At 41.3% G+C, this 14,874-nt stretch overlaps 1 protein-coding gene across 1 annotated transcript in view; it reads left to right on the top strand.

The window, feature by feature from the left end:
* quob (quattro b) overlaps positions 1 to 13,116 on the top strand; it is a 41,125-nt gene extending 28,009 nt beyond the window's left edge. The window contains exons 14-24 of the mRNA XM_079510639.1: positions 505 to 1,502; positions 1,783 to 2,032; positions 2,800 to 2,889; positions 3,580 to 3,804; positions 6,558 to 6,728; positions 7,561 to 7,738; positions 8,720 to 8,836; positions 9,330 to 9,572; positions 10,297 to 10,577; positions 10,862 to 10,920; positions 11,369 to 13,116. Of these exons, the coding sequence (XP_079366765.1) occupies positions 505 to 1,502; positions 1,783 to 2,032; positions 2,800 to 2,889; positions 3,580 to 3,804; positions 6,558 to 6,728; positions 7,561 to 7,738; positions 8,720 to 8,836; positions 9,330 to 9,572; positions 10,297 to 10,577; positions 10,862 to 10,900 (2,592 nt within the window). The 3' untranslated portion in view covers positions 10,901 to 10,920; positions 11,369 to 13,116. The remainder of the gene's footprint in view (positions 1 to 504; positions 1,503 to 1,782; positions 2,033 to 2,799; positions 2,890 to 3,579; positions 3,805 to 6,557; positions 6,729 to 7,560; positions 7,739 to 8,719; positions 8,837 to 9,329; positions 9,573 to 10,296; positions 10,578 to 10,861; positions 10,921 to 11,368) is intronic.
* Positions 13,117 to 14,874: the final 1,758 nt, after the last annotated feature.

Genomic DNA, 14,874 nt, shown 5'->3' with positions numbered 1-14,874 from the left:
TCTCTCGTTCCTTTTTTATTCCCTGTACTTACATTCTGTCTTTCCATATTACATTTTTCACATTGTAGCTTAGCTATAACCTAAAAGCTGAATCCTATCTCTTGGGGACCATGTCCACCGAGGCATTTTTTTTTCTGTGAGTGCAGCATACGTTTTCAATTGTTAATTACAATGGGAGTGCCATGTTTTTTCAAAACAAGAGCAGCATGATGAAGCACTAAGCGTCTATTCTGCACTGCACGTTGTGCCATTTTCTATCTGCTTGCCAAGAGTTGAAATACTTTCAACTTGGGAATTTGGAAGCGTTTTAACTTTTTAGGCAAGCATGTTTTCAGCTGGAAATAAATGATTTGGTGGACAGCCTCCTGACCTTTTCACATCCATATTATGCCACTGTTTTTGGTCAAAACAAGTGTTAAAAGCCACAAATCTCTCGTTCAGAAAAGGACAGATGAAAAATAATTCAATGATTTCACTTTTCTTCCTGTTCCTCCCCTTCTCCAGGCATCTGCCCTAGCCAAGGAATGCAGTCATTATCTGGAGCAGGTAGAGATGGGGTGTTACCCTGTGAAGGCCAGTCAAAGTACACTCAAGATGTATGAGGAGAGACTGGGTGGCGAGTTCTCCGCCTCACACTTCCAGGCAGTGAAAGCTAAGGTCGGCTGTGGAGGATCGGGGGCCTCGGCGGGGATGAGGGTGTGGAATGCAGCCTGGGCCCAGTGCCAGAGAGTCAGGCAGTGTCTGGAGGAGTGGCAGCAGCAGAAGAAAGCCCTAGATAAGAGCCAGCTCCAGAACCAGCAGCAGGCCGCAGCTGCAGTCTCTCAGGGGAAAAGAAAAGCGTTGGAGAGGGATGAAGAATGGAGAGAAGAGGGGGAGGCTGGTCTCTCTTTGGCCCAGGATTCAGTCTGTCTGAAAAACACAGTCAATCATTCAGAGGGGGGGCTGGAGGAGAGGGGGGTTATTCCATCTTTGAACCTCCATTTGAAACCTGACTTAAAAGAGACTAGTGTAGCTAAAACGCCACACTTACCTAAAACGCCAGCGATAGATGAGCAAGTGATTCAAAATGACAAAGATCACATGGAAACAAAATGGAGGCTCAGGGAACACCACAGTGAGACAGATCTGAGCAGGGTGGACTCTGTCAGCAGGGGTGGTGAGGAGCTTCCATTGTGCCATGCCTTGGGACGGCGTCTTAGTGAAGGGGCATGTACCAGCACACGCCTGATGGCCATTTTTGGCTTCTCCCCTTTGAGTACAAGACATAACCACTGTGAGATTTGGTCACACCCGATGGTAGCAAGTCAACAAACAAGCCAAAATTTTCCCATTTCCCGTCATGACAGCTACTGCTCAGGTCACTCATCCTGTGAGTCAAATAAGGAAAGTAATGCAGAAGAGTGTGGTCTCAAGGGATCGTCTGTGCCCACCCAGAGCCCTGGTGCTCAAGAGGCACCATTAAACAGCCACAAGCAGATGGAACAAGATGCCATCAATGTTTTGTAAGTAATGATGGCTCATTTCCACATTTATCAAAGACCAAAAATGACAATGATGATGCAGTCTGTATTGGACCCAGATTTCAACACAAATCAGACACAGTAATTTACCTAAACGACGACTTTATAATGTCAAAGGGTGAAATGCTATTGCACACAAGTGACTAAATTGGTTTTGGACTTTGCTCTTCGCTGCTTGTACCAGGCTGTATGGTACTAGTGACAAACAACCCTTCTTGATTGCTCTTGATTCTTGTTTTTATTTCCTTGGGGTTTGAAACAGGAAGTTGAAGAAGATCATGGAAGAGCTGGTGTCAACAGAGAGGGAGTATGTGAGGGCACTGGGATATGTTCGAGAGCAATACTTCCCTGAGCTGGAGAGGCCTGATGTTCCTCAGGACCTCAGGGGCCAGAGGGGGAGCATCTTCGGCAATTTAGAGAAGCTCCATGACTTCCATCGACATCATTTCCTGAAGGAGTTGGAGGGCTGTGTGAAAGATCCATTCCGAGTAGGCCGCTGCTTCCTGCGACATGTGGGTCCCTTATAATATTATTAGCCTAATAATTCTTCTCATCCCAAACACTGATATACTTTATGTTTTTCATTGCACAAAGTAACCAGAATTTCGCAATTGTAATATTTGCACAATGTTCTTCATAACCGACGTCATGATTGAATCAAGCAGTGATTGATGGTTTCTAAATGAAAACCGCGATAACGCAGAACAGTTGAGAAAGACCTGTTCCTGCTAGCTTGCAAGAATTAGAAATTAGTAGTCATTCCCTTCCCGGTAGCCTTAATCATTTAGAAATATGAAACATGGAAATAAGATGCAGCTGTTAGCTGACTCTACACTGCAGTGTAGGTCATATTTTTGTACATGGCATAATTTATACTGTAAACTAAAACTGTAGTACATGCTTTACTGTTGGTAATCCCATAGTGGTACATCACCTATTCTGAAAAAGAAAAAAAAGTACAGTAAACTCCTTCAGTCACAAAAGCATTTTTTTATTTTTCAAACTAGGGGGAAAAACTCTTGTTTTCTTTTGTAGCAATATTGGGTTTCCCAAAAAGATGTTATATGTTATGTTATAATATACGGCATCTGCACAGGATTCATTCAAAAAAAGTGATTGAAAGTATCCACAGAGGTAATATCTGTAAACCTATTTCTTGGGCCACTGGTGGAACCAAACTGTTCTGTGCTGTCTGTTCAAGCACAGTAGCAAAGTAACTGATACACCAATGACATTATGTATGTTGTCTAATCTTCTCTATGTATTTCCACTACCCTAGAGAGAGAGCTTTGCTTTGTATGCTCTGTACAGCAAAAACAAACCCCAGTCTGACCGTCTGCTCATCAATCACGGACAAGGCTTCTTCAAGGTAAGCTTCAACCCCTTCGCTGGTACAGTACGTTCTTCCACATGTCCTTCCACTGCACCGCCTTCCTTTATGAAACATGCATGTTGATTTGTCATGAAATAGAAGAAAGAAAAAAAGAACAACGTAACAGCAATAGAGCTGTCATGCCATATTTATACTCTCCGATGGGGCCAATTGCTGACAAATTGATTTTCAATCTTTGTTAGCTTGAAAAGCAGTTCTTGTTGACAAGTGATGGATTATTAATTAAGCTCAAGAGCCTCAAATGATATTCAGTTTTTGTTCCATTTTCTGTTCCTTTTGTAACTAAAGTTTAGTTAAACCTCACTTGTTAAACGACGTCAAGAGACCTGTCAATTTCAAATGTTTTCTGACCTCCTTTTTTATTGTTTTGACCAGCAGCACAGTCCATGGGTTTAAATACTTAAACCCTATACTTAATTGACTGGAGTGGCCCATGGCTCTATACTAGGACCCTCGTGTTTTGGCTCCTCACAAAATAGCGCCGCCGAAAATTGATGATCTACAATCTCACAGTTTGTCATGTTGTGAACATGTACATCTTTTAGCATATAATGATCAACCCAGAATAGGGATGCTACATGGTTCATGTGGTTAAACTTAATCTGTACTCATCTATGACATTTGGGTTTTCAACAACCGCACTAAAACCCAACTCTCCTTCCCCAGGAAAAGCAGTTACAGCTGGGGAATAAAATGGACCTGTGGTCGTACTTGCTGAAGCCAGTACAGCGGATCAGTAAGTACAGCCTGCTGCTCCAGGACATGGTGAGGGAATGTGGTCCTGGGCAGACAAAGGAGATGGCTGAGGTTCAGGCAGCTCTGGAAGTCGTCAACTTCCAGCTCCGACATGGCAACAATCTACTGGCAATGGATGATATCCACAACTGTGATGTAAGGGGCTGGACACTTCTAAACATTTATCAAATATTTTTGAATGCCTAGCAAGATTCGTAGAAGAATGTGTAAGTTGTCAGTGAAGCAAAGATAATCACATAGCAGAATTGAATTATGGGCACAGGGTCAGCAATGAGAAAATAAACTGCAGCTTGGTTATGAACTGGAGGAATGTTAACTTACTTAGCTGATGATATTACATACTGTGTGCATAATGGATGCCTGGTGTGTAGTAGGGGTGTGCTGAAATATCGATATGGCGATATATATCGATACATCCTCTCGCGATAAATAATCGATATTGATTATTAAAATATATCTTTTTTTCTTTTTTTCAAACACTATTAATTTAGTTTGAGTGGTGCAACCACAATAGACAGCTATGTGTGTGTCCCTCCTTGTGTCCGAGCACGAAAATAGATTTTTTTCAGTTCCAAGTATTTTGTAGTTGCAGATATCGTGATATATTGAATATCGTGATATTATCGTTATCGAGGGCCTAATATCGCGATATATATCGTATCGTGAGGTACCCATATCGTCCCAGCCCTAGTGTGTAGGTGCTGTTTATGTTTGTTATAGTACTAGAATTTCGCGGGCCTTCGGCCCGCTCATCCCAGAGTTGCGTTGCCCCGCGTTGCGATACAGAAGTCCACAGATACAGAAGTCCACAGTGACACGCGTTTTATGCAGCTGTTATTGTGTTGCAGCGCGTGCGCGCGCGCGCGTGTAGTGTTGTTGTTCTTTTCCATATATGCGCCTCGGTTCGTCCCGTTTGTTCCACGCCAGGTGTCGATGCAGTCGTTTGCGCAATTTGCGTGTTTGCATTATTTTAAGTGTGTAGGCATACCATATTCTGAATGAGCAAAAAGAGGACACATGCGCGCGTGCATGTGGATGTGGACATGCGCGTGCACGTCGTGCATGTGCATGTGTCGTGCGTGGGCGGTTCTGTTAAATTCAGATGTCAAAATAATCTGTAGCCTAACATTAAATTGAGCAAATATGCTCTATATTAGTTATGTATTTTTTGAAAGCAGTGGCTCTCAAAGGTGTGATCCAGGGACCCTCATGGTTCCTTGAGGGGGTTCCAAATGGACCCATTATAGGTCTGTAACTCTGAGAGTGTACAAATGGAACCAAGTGGACCCTACAGGTGTGTAACTCTGAGAGTGTACAAATGGAACCAAATGGACTGTTTTATAACTTTTAACTCTGATACTGTACAAATGGAATCAAATGGGACTGTTATGGGTCCATTTGGTTTTACTGTCAGAGTTATGGGGGTCCTTGAAATTAAAAAGGTTGAGAACCTGTATGCAATGGCGTATGTCTTGTAAAAAGAGAGACCAGCCTATTCTCCAAACCATCATATGTTATGCTTTGCTAGGTTGTACAAAATAATATTGGGTCAGTGTAATTTGCAGGAGTCACCGCGCGCACAGCTGCCTTGTCTGTGTTGACATGACATGGGCTTGCAGGACAGAACTTTTATTTGTGACAGACACATAGTTGCTTTGCAGACAATACAATCTGCTTCTCATTGGTCAGTCACAAAGCTAAGAAAACAATGTGAGAGAAAAGGTAAGGACTGGAAAGCGCTGTCTTTGTCTATCTGTGTTCCTACGTGAAGACGTGTGTGCTCTGTCTCTCTCTCGCTCTCTTCTCTCTCCTCCCTCTCTGGGGTGTGTGTGTGTGTGTGTGTGGGGGGGGGGGGAGTAGTTGCGCTGCCTTCGACAGTGCTATACTTCTCCAGCAGCGGTGCAGAACCGAGAGAGTGACACATTGTTGTGGATGTAAACGGCGCAAGTTGTAGCTGTGAAGTAGTTTGGATTGTGTAGTCGCAGCGGTGCTACAAAGTGAATGTTACAATTCGCACGGTGATATTGTAAGTCGCAAATGCGAGTACGTAGTGGCACTGGCGAGCCCTGTGTAGTGTAGTGCCATTGTCGCGGCATCGCGAGGCGATCCAAATCCCCCCCCCCGCGCACGCACGCACACACACACTGTACGTAGCTGTTTGTTGTTGCAGCGCGCGCGTGTGCGTGTAGTGTTGTTGTTGGTATCCATATATGCGCCTGGGTTTGTCCCGCTTGTACCACGCCAGGTGTCGACGCGGTCGTGTTAGCATTATGGTAAGTGTCCAAGTTAGAATCAGAGTGTGCGCTGTGTAGTTGTTCTTCTTCTAGTAAACAGAAGCCGTGTGTGTGTCACACCAAAAGTGGTGACCTATAGAATCCTGTACATAGAAGCATCACGCAATCGTCTCCCTCCCTGTGTGGGTCACGTGGTGGGCTGTGAGCCAATGGGAGAGGGAATGTAGTGTTGCCAGGTCCGCGTATTGTAAGCGAGTGGTAGTGTGTGTAAGTAGCGTGTTGAATGGCATTTTTTGTGTGGTTGTTTTCATAGACGTGGCAACAAATTAGGCGGGGGTGTCGGTGCTTGTGGCGTGTTTGTGTTTATTATTGATATTGATATTGTTTGCGAGTGTGGACGGGAGCCGGCTTTAGTGGCAGTGCGATGACAATTTTTACGCGGCTGGTGTCGAGTGTGGCCGTGCGGCGCGACATGAGGAGATAGGGAACCAACGACGCGGAGGGTAAGTGTGTGACGTGTTAGTGTGTTGTTGCAGTGTGTGTTGCAGCGTGTTGCAGCGTGTCAGTGACGTAGTAGCTGGTGCCTTTTGTTCCTGTGCGTGCTTTTGGGCACATGTTTTCAATTGTATATAAGGATAGTGTTCTCTGTCCTAGGTCAACCTGAAGGAGCAGGGACAGCTGATTCGCCAGGATGAGTTCCTGGTGTCATTCAGGAAGAAAAAATGTTTCCGGCACATATTCCTCTTCCAGGAACTCATCCTCTTCAGCAAGACCAAGAAGACAGATGTGGGGAATGAAACATACATCTACAAACAGTCATTCAAGGTACACACATGTACCTGTACAGGTGTATTTTGCGGCTACTGTATTTTGAATGATCGAATAGAATAAAGTCAATTGCAATGCGAGGGTGCAAATTAGCCATGGGACTCGCCATGTGACATCAAGTGTCACCAGGCAATCAATCAATAATCAATCAATCAATCAATCAATAGTTTAATATAATGGCATGGTCAATTATAAAAACAAATGTGCCAATTATGCACATCAAACAATAATAATGGAACTTTTGAAATACTGATGACAACAATCGATCCAATTTAATGTACTATATGCGATTTCAGTTCCTTCTTTCTTTTCAGTTCACAGTCAGCAGCAGTAAAGGTCTTGATGGTGATTTGTGATTTGTCCCATAGTGTCTTTCCAAGATCCCTTTCTTCACCATTTTTGAGCAGTTATTACTTATGAGACAAATATATTTTCCATTTGAAATGGCAAAAATAATTATCTTCTTATTCTGCATGTCTTATGTATACAGTCTTTTTCTCAGAATTCATTCTGAAGAAACATCTGCACTCTCTGAAGAAGTTTAGGAGTCTCTTTAATAATGATGAAGATCCGCTGCAGCAGTCTACCAAACAGAATGGACATGTTTTCTGATGTCGGTTTAGCTCAGCATTACTGTGTAACTGTAACATTACTGTGTAACGCTGTGGAAGGCAGACGTGCCGAAACACAAAAACACATCTGTGCTCCATAGAGTTGGCCAAGTGCGCGGTAGAAAGGATATTTCACTTCTTATTTTTATTTGACTACCGACCATGATTGAAGCTACTGTCATGCTCATGCTATAAACTCTCTATGAATTGTCTTTTAGACATCAGATGTAGGGATGACCCACAACAGTGGCGACAGCGGCCTGTGTTTTGAGATCTGGTTCCGCAGGAGGAAGAGCCAAGACACGTACGTTCTACAAGCTGACAGTCGCCAGGTGAAGGAGGCCTGGACCAAGGACATCGAACGGATCCTCTGGGAGCAGGCTGCGCGGAACAGAGGTGTGCACTGTCACACGACTCACACCCCTATGTGCTGTCTCTGCTAAATTTGTGGAATAAAATGTATGGAACTTTAAAGAAGAAAGCGAGAGCAAGCACTCAGTTGAATAATTCCACATAATGGTGTGACGGGTGCACGGTTCAGGAAGATATACACTGTGAGAATAAATACCAGCACTCACGTTGTGTCCTTTTAAGATTCTATTTTTCGTTTTCCCCCAGCAGGCAACAAACAGACAGATGGACGTTTCGGCCGTGTGGCCTTCTTCAACTCTAATCCCTCTAAAGTTGAAGAATGCCACACGGCCGAAACGTCCACCTGTCTGTTTGTTGCCTGCTGGGGGAAAACGAAAAATAAAACAAGAATCTTAAAAGGACACAACGTGAGTGCTGGTATTTATTCTCACAATAAAATGTATGGAAACAATGTGATCTACTAAAGTTTCCATTTTCATTAATATCAAGGTCGAGTTTATTATGTTCCAAACTGGGCAATTTGTGCTACAGCAGATGTAAGAATAACTCTAAAAGACACATTAAACATACATAAACAAGAACATAGACATAAAACACCCACAAGATCCAGATCAAAAGTGTCCACAGCAGCAAGGCAACAACAACCACCCTCCCACCAACCCCAATCGTTGACAGCAGGCCACAACCATTTTGTAATTTCTCACCATAAGAACAGATGCATACTCTGTACTTGTACAGTAGCTGTTAAAATATTTGGAACACATGCCTCTGAGCAGAGTGGTTCTGGAGAGTGGAGATGGAGAACTGCTCATCCAATCGAAAGACAGACATACAGTACAGCAAAGCCATTGTGTAATTTTTTCTGCACACATGTGCATGCGACTTATTTATTTATTTTATTTAGAAAAGTGCTATATAAATTGCATTTATTATTATTATTATTTTTACCCTTATTATTATTATAATTATTATAATTATAACTCATACATAACTAATTTCATCCAGAGGTGCGCATGCAGGAGAGAGTGTTCCTGGGTATTGGAAATAAACCCTTCATGGACATCAAGCCAAGCGATGCAGCTATTAATGACAGAGCCATCAACTATGTACTCATGGGGAGAGGTAAGGTGCCAATTTAAAAGAAATATTTTATTTAGTCCCATCGAGATTTACAAGAGAGATCATGGACAATATGGGTAGCAGTAAACATATTGAAAACATTGAAAAATACAAACACATTATTTATTAAATCAATTGCAGTTATTAATTGAGTCACTCTAGCGTACACAGTCATTTTAAATTAATCAAAACAACTAGGTTCGGATGTGTAAATTCCTTCTGAAGACTGAAAGACTGAAAATAGGTTCTCTATTCCTCAACACCTCTCCGTTTTCTAGTGCTTGACGTATAGAAAAATCAGTCCATTGTGCTGTACTTTGTTTTCAATTAATCTCCAATTCCTGGAATTGTAGGCCCTGACGCATGGTACGCCATTATTGACATTTCTCTCTCTTGTATATCCGTTTTTTTTTATTATTACCATTAGTCCCGTGTGGAAAAATCAATTAGCTGCTCATCCAACTCCATCTAATACATCTTGATTTGGTCTGTTCAGAGAATAAATCGCTGTGCACCTATGGGATGCCAGGAGGACTCCCTGTTATGCGACCAAATTCCATTGGCTCAGGGAGCACCTCATCTTCATCTGGCAGCCATTCCTCTTCCTCCTCTGGAAGAGGGACCCAGTCCCCCATGGGGTACTTATGTGGGCCAAAGCGGAGAGTGTCAGCAGGAGCTCCACCTGGAGTACTGGAGGAGGATGACCTGGACCATGACAATGAGAGTCAGAATTTACTGAGTAAGTGGTCTTCTGGCACTAAGATTCACAAATGCCCTGGGATATTAGTTGGACATTTTCCACCCCTGGAAACAGCCTATTGCACCCACAGGTCTTGTACTTTTACCACACCACTGAGCAGATGCACGGCAGCAGTCGAGGTGCCTTTCTCAAGAGTTTCTAAATGCTAAGGCCAGTACATAGTGACACTCCACACCAATGCAGCTATTGCCATTAGGGAGAATGGTTGCAAGTAGTTGCATGTTGCATTGGTGTGGACTGGCCTTTAACGAGGGAGAGGGTCTAATTCCCAAAAGTATTCTTATGTGCTTACAAGTAGTACAGTATATTATCTTGAGTAAAGACAGAATTACTGAGCCACCAAAAATCCAGGGGATTTTTACTATGAAGCATCGGATAAAAATACTATGACACCACCTACACTCCTACAGCACAGTTGTCTGTCTGTGGATACGCCCGAAATGGATGAGTAATAAAAGATGAGTTTAGTTTTCTACACTACAATTCAACGGGAATATAATCCCACCAGATTAATTTTGTACAGTTCAGATGTTTTATAGTGGTATCCTTTGGCGTCTGTTTGCCTTTTGTACTGAACACGATAACTGGACTGAATGTTGTACTGTTATAACATTCTGTAAACATTTTAATCCTTTTTAATGATCCAAAACAAAGTACTTACTTCTGTTTTTGATGATTAATTTGTTCATCTTCTTTATGCCAGTGGACAGCTCAGAGTCTTCTGGAGAGAGTGTCTGTGGTTTCAGCAGTTCAGGCCACAGTTACCACTGTGTTATCCCAGGAGACACAGAGGACACCTCCTCCGTCTGCACCTCCACCAGCACCATAAAGGAGGCAGTGCTACCACTTCAAACCGAGGCCACACCAGACATCCATAAACCACCAAACACCCCCACCCAGACCCCGGGGAAAACACCCCCTCCAGTCGCACCCAAGCCCAAATCCAAATCAGCATACAAGACCAAGGGCCCACCCTGTGGCAAGGTGTGGGATGATAATTATGAATCATTCAAATGATCAATATTTTTCTTATCTTACCACACTCATGATTCATTGCTTATGTGATGAAATTCAGTTTGTTTTGTGTGTGTGTGTGTGTGTGTGTGTGTGTGTGTGTGTGTGTGTGTGTGTGTGTGTGTGTGTGTGTGTGTGTGTGTGTGTGTGTGTGTGTGTGTGTGTGTGTGTGTGTGTGTGTGTGTGTGAGTGTGTGTGTGTGTGTGTGTGTTCTTTTTCATGTTACTACAAGTATGGTTTCGTGTCTCTTTCAGGTTGAAAACCCTATCGTTGGAAAATCCACTGATGTTTGAAGTGTAAGACATAATGTAAGGTATGTTTGACAAGACTAAATATTGTATTTCATTAAACATTCTGTAAATGACTGCTTTTGTCACAGAGGTTGTTATATACTGTATGTGTGCGTCATAGAAGTGTGCTGTATAGAATTGACATTTCCATTCATAGCCTCACTGTGCTTCTGTTGGTGTGGTATAAACATGGAAGAGGAAGTAATCAATTCATGGGAGCATTTGTAGCATCTTCAATATGAACACACGCTGGTAATGGTACTGTATCCATAGCAATAGATGTCATTGGGTCCACCTGCAAAGTCTATGGTTGTGAACACAGAAGTAGGGTGCTTATAACCTACTGTATACTTGTATCTATAGTGTGCCCTCATGAAGATTGAACAGCATGGTTATATACAAATAATAGTATGTTATCCTTTAATTTGCAATACTGATATCAATTTGAAACTGTGCACTCTTTTCCTACAGGCATGGTGAAGTGTGAAGAGGAAGTATCGTGGGATTATTCTAACCTACTGTCATTGTTGTAATGTACTGTATACTGACTGCCACTGTAAGCCATTATTACCACTTTAATATTACCACTAAAACAGTAGGTCGGGAGAAATGTTGAACTGTACTGTATTTTGAACATGCACAAACATCAATGTTGAAATGATGTGCTGTAGGAAAGCAATCTAATTTAACCACTTCCCTCTACCCTCTAGTCTAGTGTCCCAATTTTGGGCACGCCATTATAGGCACATACACACACACACACACACACACACACACACACACACACACACACACACACACACACACACACACACACACACACTCTCTCTCACACACACACACACACACACACACACACACACACACACACACACACACACACACACACACACACACACACACACACACACACACACACACACACACACACACACACACACACACACACACAGTTTAAAGTGCTTGTAGATCAACTATTTTGGAGATGACTGTTTGTGGTTACAGTAAGTGGTTAATAGTTTATGCACAGCATTATACTCATAACCCAATGCTAAAGCAGGTCTTGTACTGTTACCACACCACTGAGCAGATAGTCGAGTGTTAGGTGCAAGAAGTTGCATTGGTGTGGACTGGCCTTTAATGAGGGAGAGGGTCTAATTCCTGATTATCTTACTATTAGAATAGTAGACATTCTTGAGTTCTTACAAGTAGTACAATATACATCTGATTTATTCTTCCAGTAGTTGCGCACTTGTGTCTTGCACCAAAAATAGCCATGCCGTGTTGTGAGCTATTTTCGGTGTGAGACACAATATGCAACTCTTATAGATTGTGTATGTAAATGAAAGATGCTGGTCATATCAAATCATACTGTAGACTCCATGATTTCATTGACACCCTACTGTGGATCCTGTCCCATATATTGTTGTTGTTGTTGTTGGCAAAATACACTAAAGATTCACATTTCAATGAGTTTTATTTGGTTTTCATGAATACCGGCACTTGTGATGCTATACAATAACCAAATCAACTACATAGTGTATTTTCCTATAGTAAAACATTTTACATTTGACTCACACTATCATTAATGATGAAATATTATGTTTGAACTTTCTGCAGTTGTGTGGTTTAATGTTTGGAATATGGAATACTTGCATTGGCACATATTCACAGATATTTATGATGCATTATTTATCCAGATTATCATTGGAATGTCAATTATTATAGAGATAATGAATTCGCCTGCCTAAATTATGATGAAAGTTTTGTAAACAGACCAATTGATAGATTATTTTTGTTCCCCATAAAAGGACATGGGTAAACAAAAAAGCGGTTTCTGGACTTTTGGAAAAACAAAGTTGTGCTATTTTCCATATATAATTCAAAAGGTCTAAAAATCATCCCTCGTTTGAAACAGTCTAACAAAGCCTGTGAATTTACAATAATTATGTAAATATTTCAATGTTCTTTTGCATGTTCCGTTTACAAACATGACCTTGTTCTACCTAGCAGTCATCATGAATTTTGTGTGAAAATGTAAACAAAATATTATTTCCATAAAAATGACTTTTGTGACTATAATTTCCTTTGTAGAATCATTGTTGTTTTTGATATCTACAATGATTTTGTTTTATATATAAAAAGGAAGTGCTTATAACACTATTACAGTGTTGTGTTTTTACTCTCTTCTCATTAAAACGTATTTTTTAATATGTGAATTTGGAGGGCTTTATTGTCTGGAAGTGAACCTCAGTTGAAAATCTGATATTTTTGTTAATAAATTCGAGGATAAATCCGTCTTAAAGTATCTCTGAAACAGCCTTGCTTTATCCTCTGCTCGCGTTACGACAGACGTATGGTTTTGGTTACCATTCTTTGAACCACTAAATTCTCTTCCTTCTCTGCCGGCTCTCGAGCCAAGCTTCTTGTTTGTGATTAAATGTCTGCCCAGAGTGCTTCGAACCACATGGCTGCCTTGTTCTGCTGATATATTGATATAGCCTCACAGTGAGGTTTTACTGTCTTTTCATAGACAAATAATTGGGTCTTGTTATATTATCAGATGTGATTGTCTGGACAAAAACTCTTACGATTGTAATTTTATTGATGTGTCAGTCATTATATGAAACTAATCGTGCGTTGAACATGAACATTAGCCTGAAGTAGGCTATGGGCTCCATTTTCGTCACCGCTAAACCCCTTATCCCTAAACTTCTTTGCATTTTTTTTACTATTTTGAAAAACATTTTTGAATAGTTCAACTAGCCAATCTACATTGACACGCTGTGAGCTTGTAGACTGTCCATTTTAACTATTGAAAAATGTTTTGCAAAATAGTAAAAAAAGGCGAAGAAGTTTAGGGATAAGGGGTTTAGCGGTGACAAAAATAAAGGTCTACTTAAGCAATTTAGCAGAACACATATTATCTACAGCTCATATAATCCAACAGTTGTTAATTACTTTTGTCAGTAGATATTGTAGCTATGCCTTGCAAGGCTTGTATAACAATTTGCATAAGACTGAAATTGAAAAGAGGAAGCATATTACACAGCAAAAATTACTTCAACTTAAAGTTCAACATCCAAGACCTGTTCCCATGCAAAAGTGCAACAACACCAGATCTGCAGCATTAATCAGATGTGCAGGGACACGCACAGATATTTTGTCGGGGCTCATACAAAAGAGGTCACTAACCATAGTCTCTCAAGCCAAAATGTTGGCTGATGTATTGTCTGGCTACGTACGTGAGACTACTCATACCAACACGCACTATTACCATGCTGATGTTGGCACACAGCCACACTATTTAAACACACTCCTTTGTTGTTACATCTGTAGGCAAATGGCTGAAAAACTGATCCAGGGTCAGTGCGAAAGATGTGCTGTGCTTAGTAAGTAAGTACATTTTATTTATAAAGCACCTTTCGAAACAATGTTACAAAGTGCTGTACAGTGCACAAAAAACAATAGAAAGCAAAACATTGAAATGCAAATATGTCAAGTAAAGTAAAAATACATCATAAAATAAAGTGCTTACGAAATAAATACGTTTTTAACAAGTTCTTAAAACCGTCGACAGCTCAAAGGGCAGGGCGTTCCACTTGCAACCACTGCAAATGCACGGTCCCCCTTAGTTTTAAGTCTAGTTGCCGGAATAGTCAGAAGGCCTTTATCAGAGGACCTGAGAGATCTCATGTTTGGCTTTGGATACAGTAGTTCGGAGATGTAAAGTGGAGCTTCTTACGGAAAACACCTTGCCATGCCCCAAAAATAATAAAAAGCCAACACATTTAAGCAAAAATCGCATCAAGGTTTTGAAGATAACATTAAGATGTTATCTTTTTACATTAATTTATTTATATATTATCAATCAAATCTTTCGTGTTTTGACAGTTATTTGGGGGCCCACTTGTAATATCCTCACGGCCCACTAGTGGGCCCCAGTCCACAGATTACCACTTCCATCTCAGATCCAA

This window comes from Electrona antarctica (assembly GCF_951216825.1).
Source record: "Electrona antarctica genome assembly, chromosome: 9".
Classification (NCBI taxonomy): domain Eukaryota; kingdom Metazoa; phylum Chordata; class Actinopteri; order Myctophiformes; family Myctophidae; genus Electrona; species Electrona antarctica.
The sequence above is the reverse complement of the archived record's forward strand: the minus strand, read 5'-3'. Positions and strand labels throughout refer to the sequence as shown.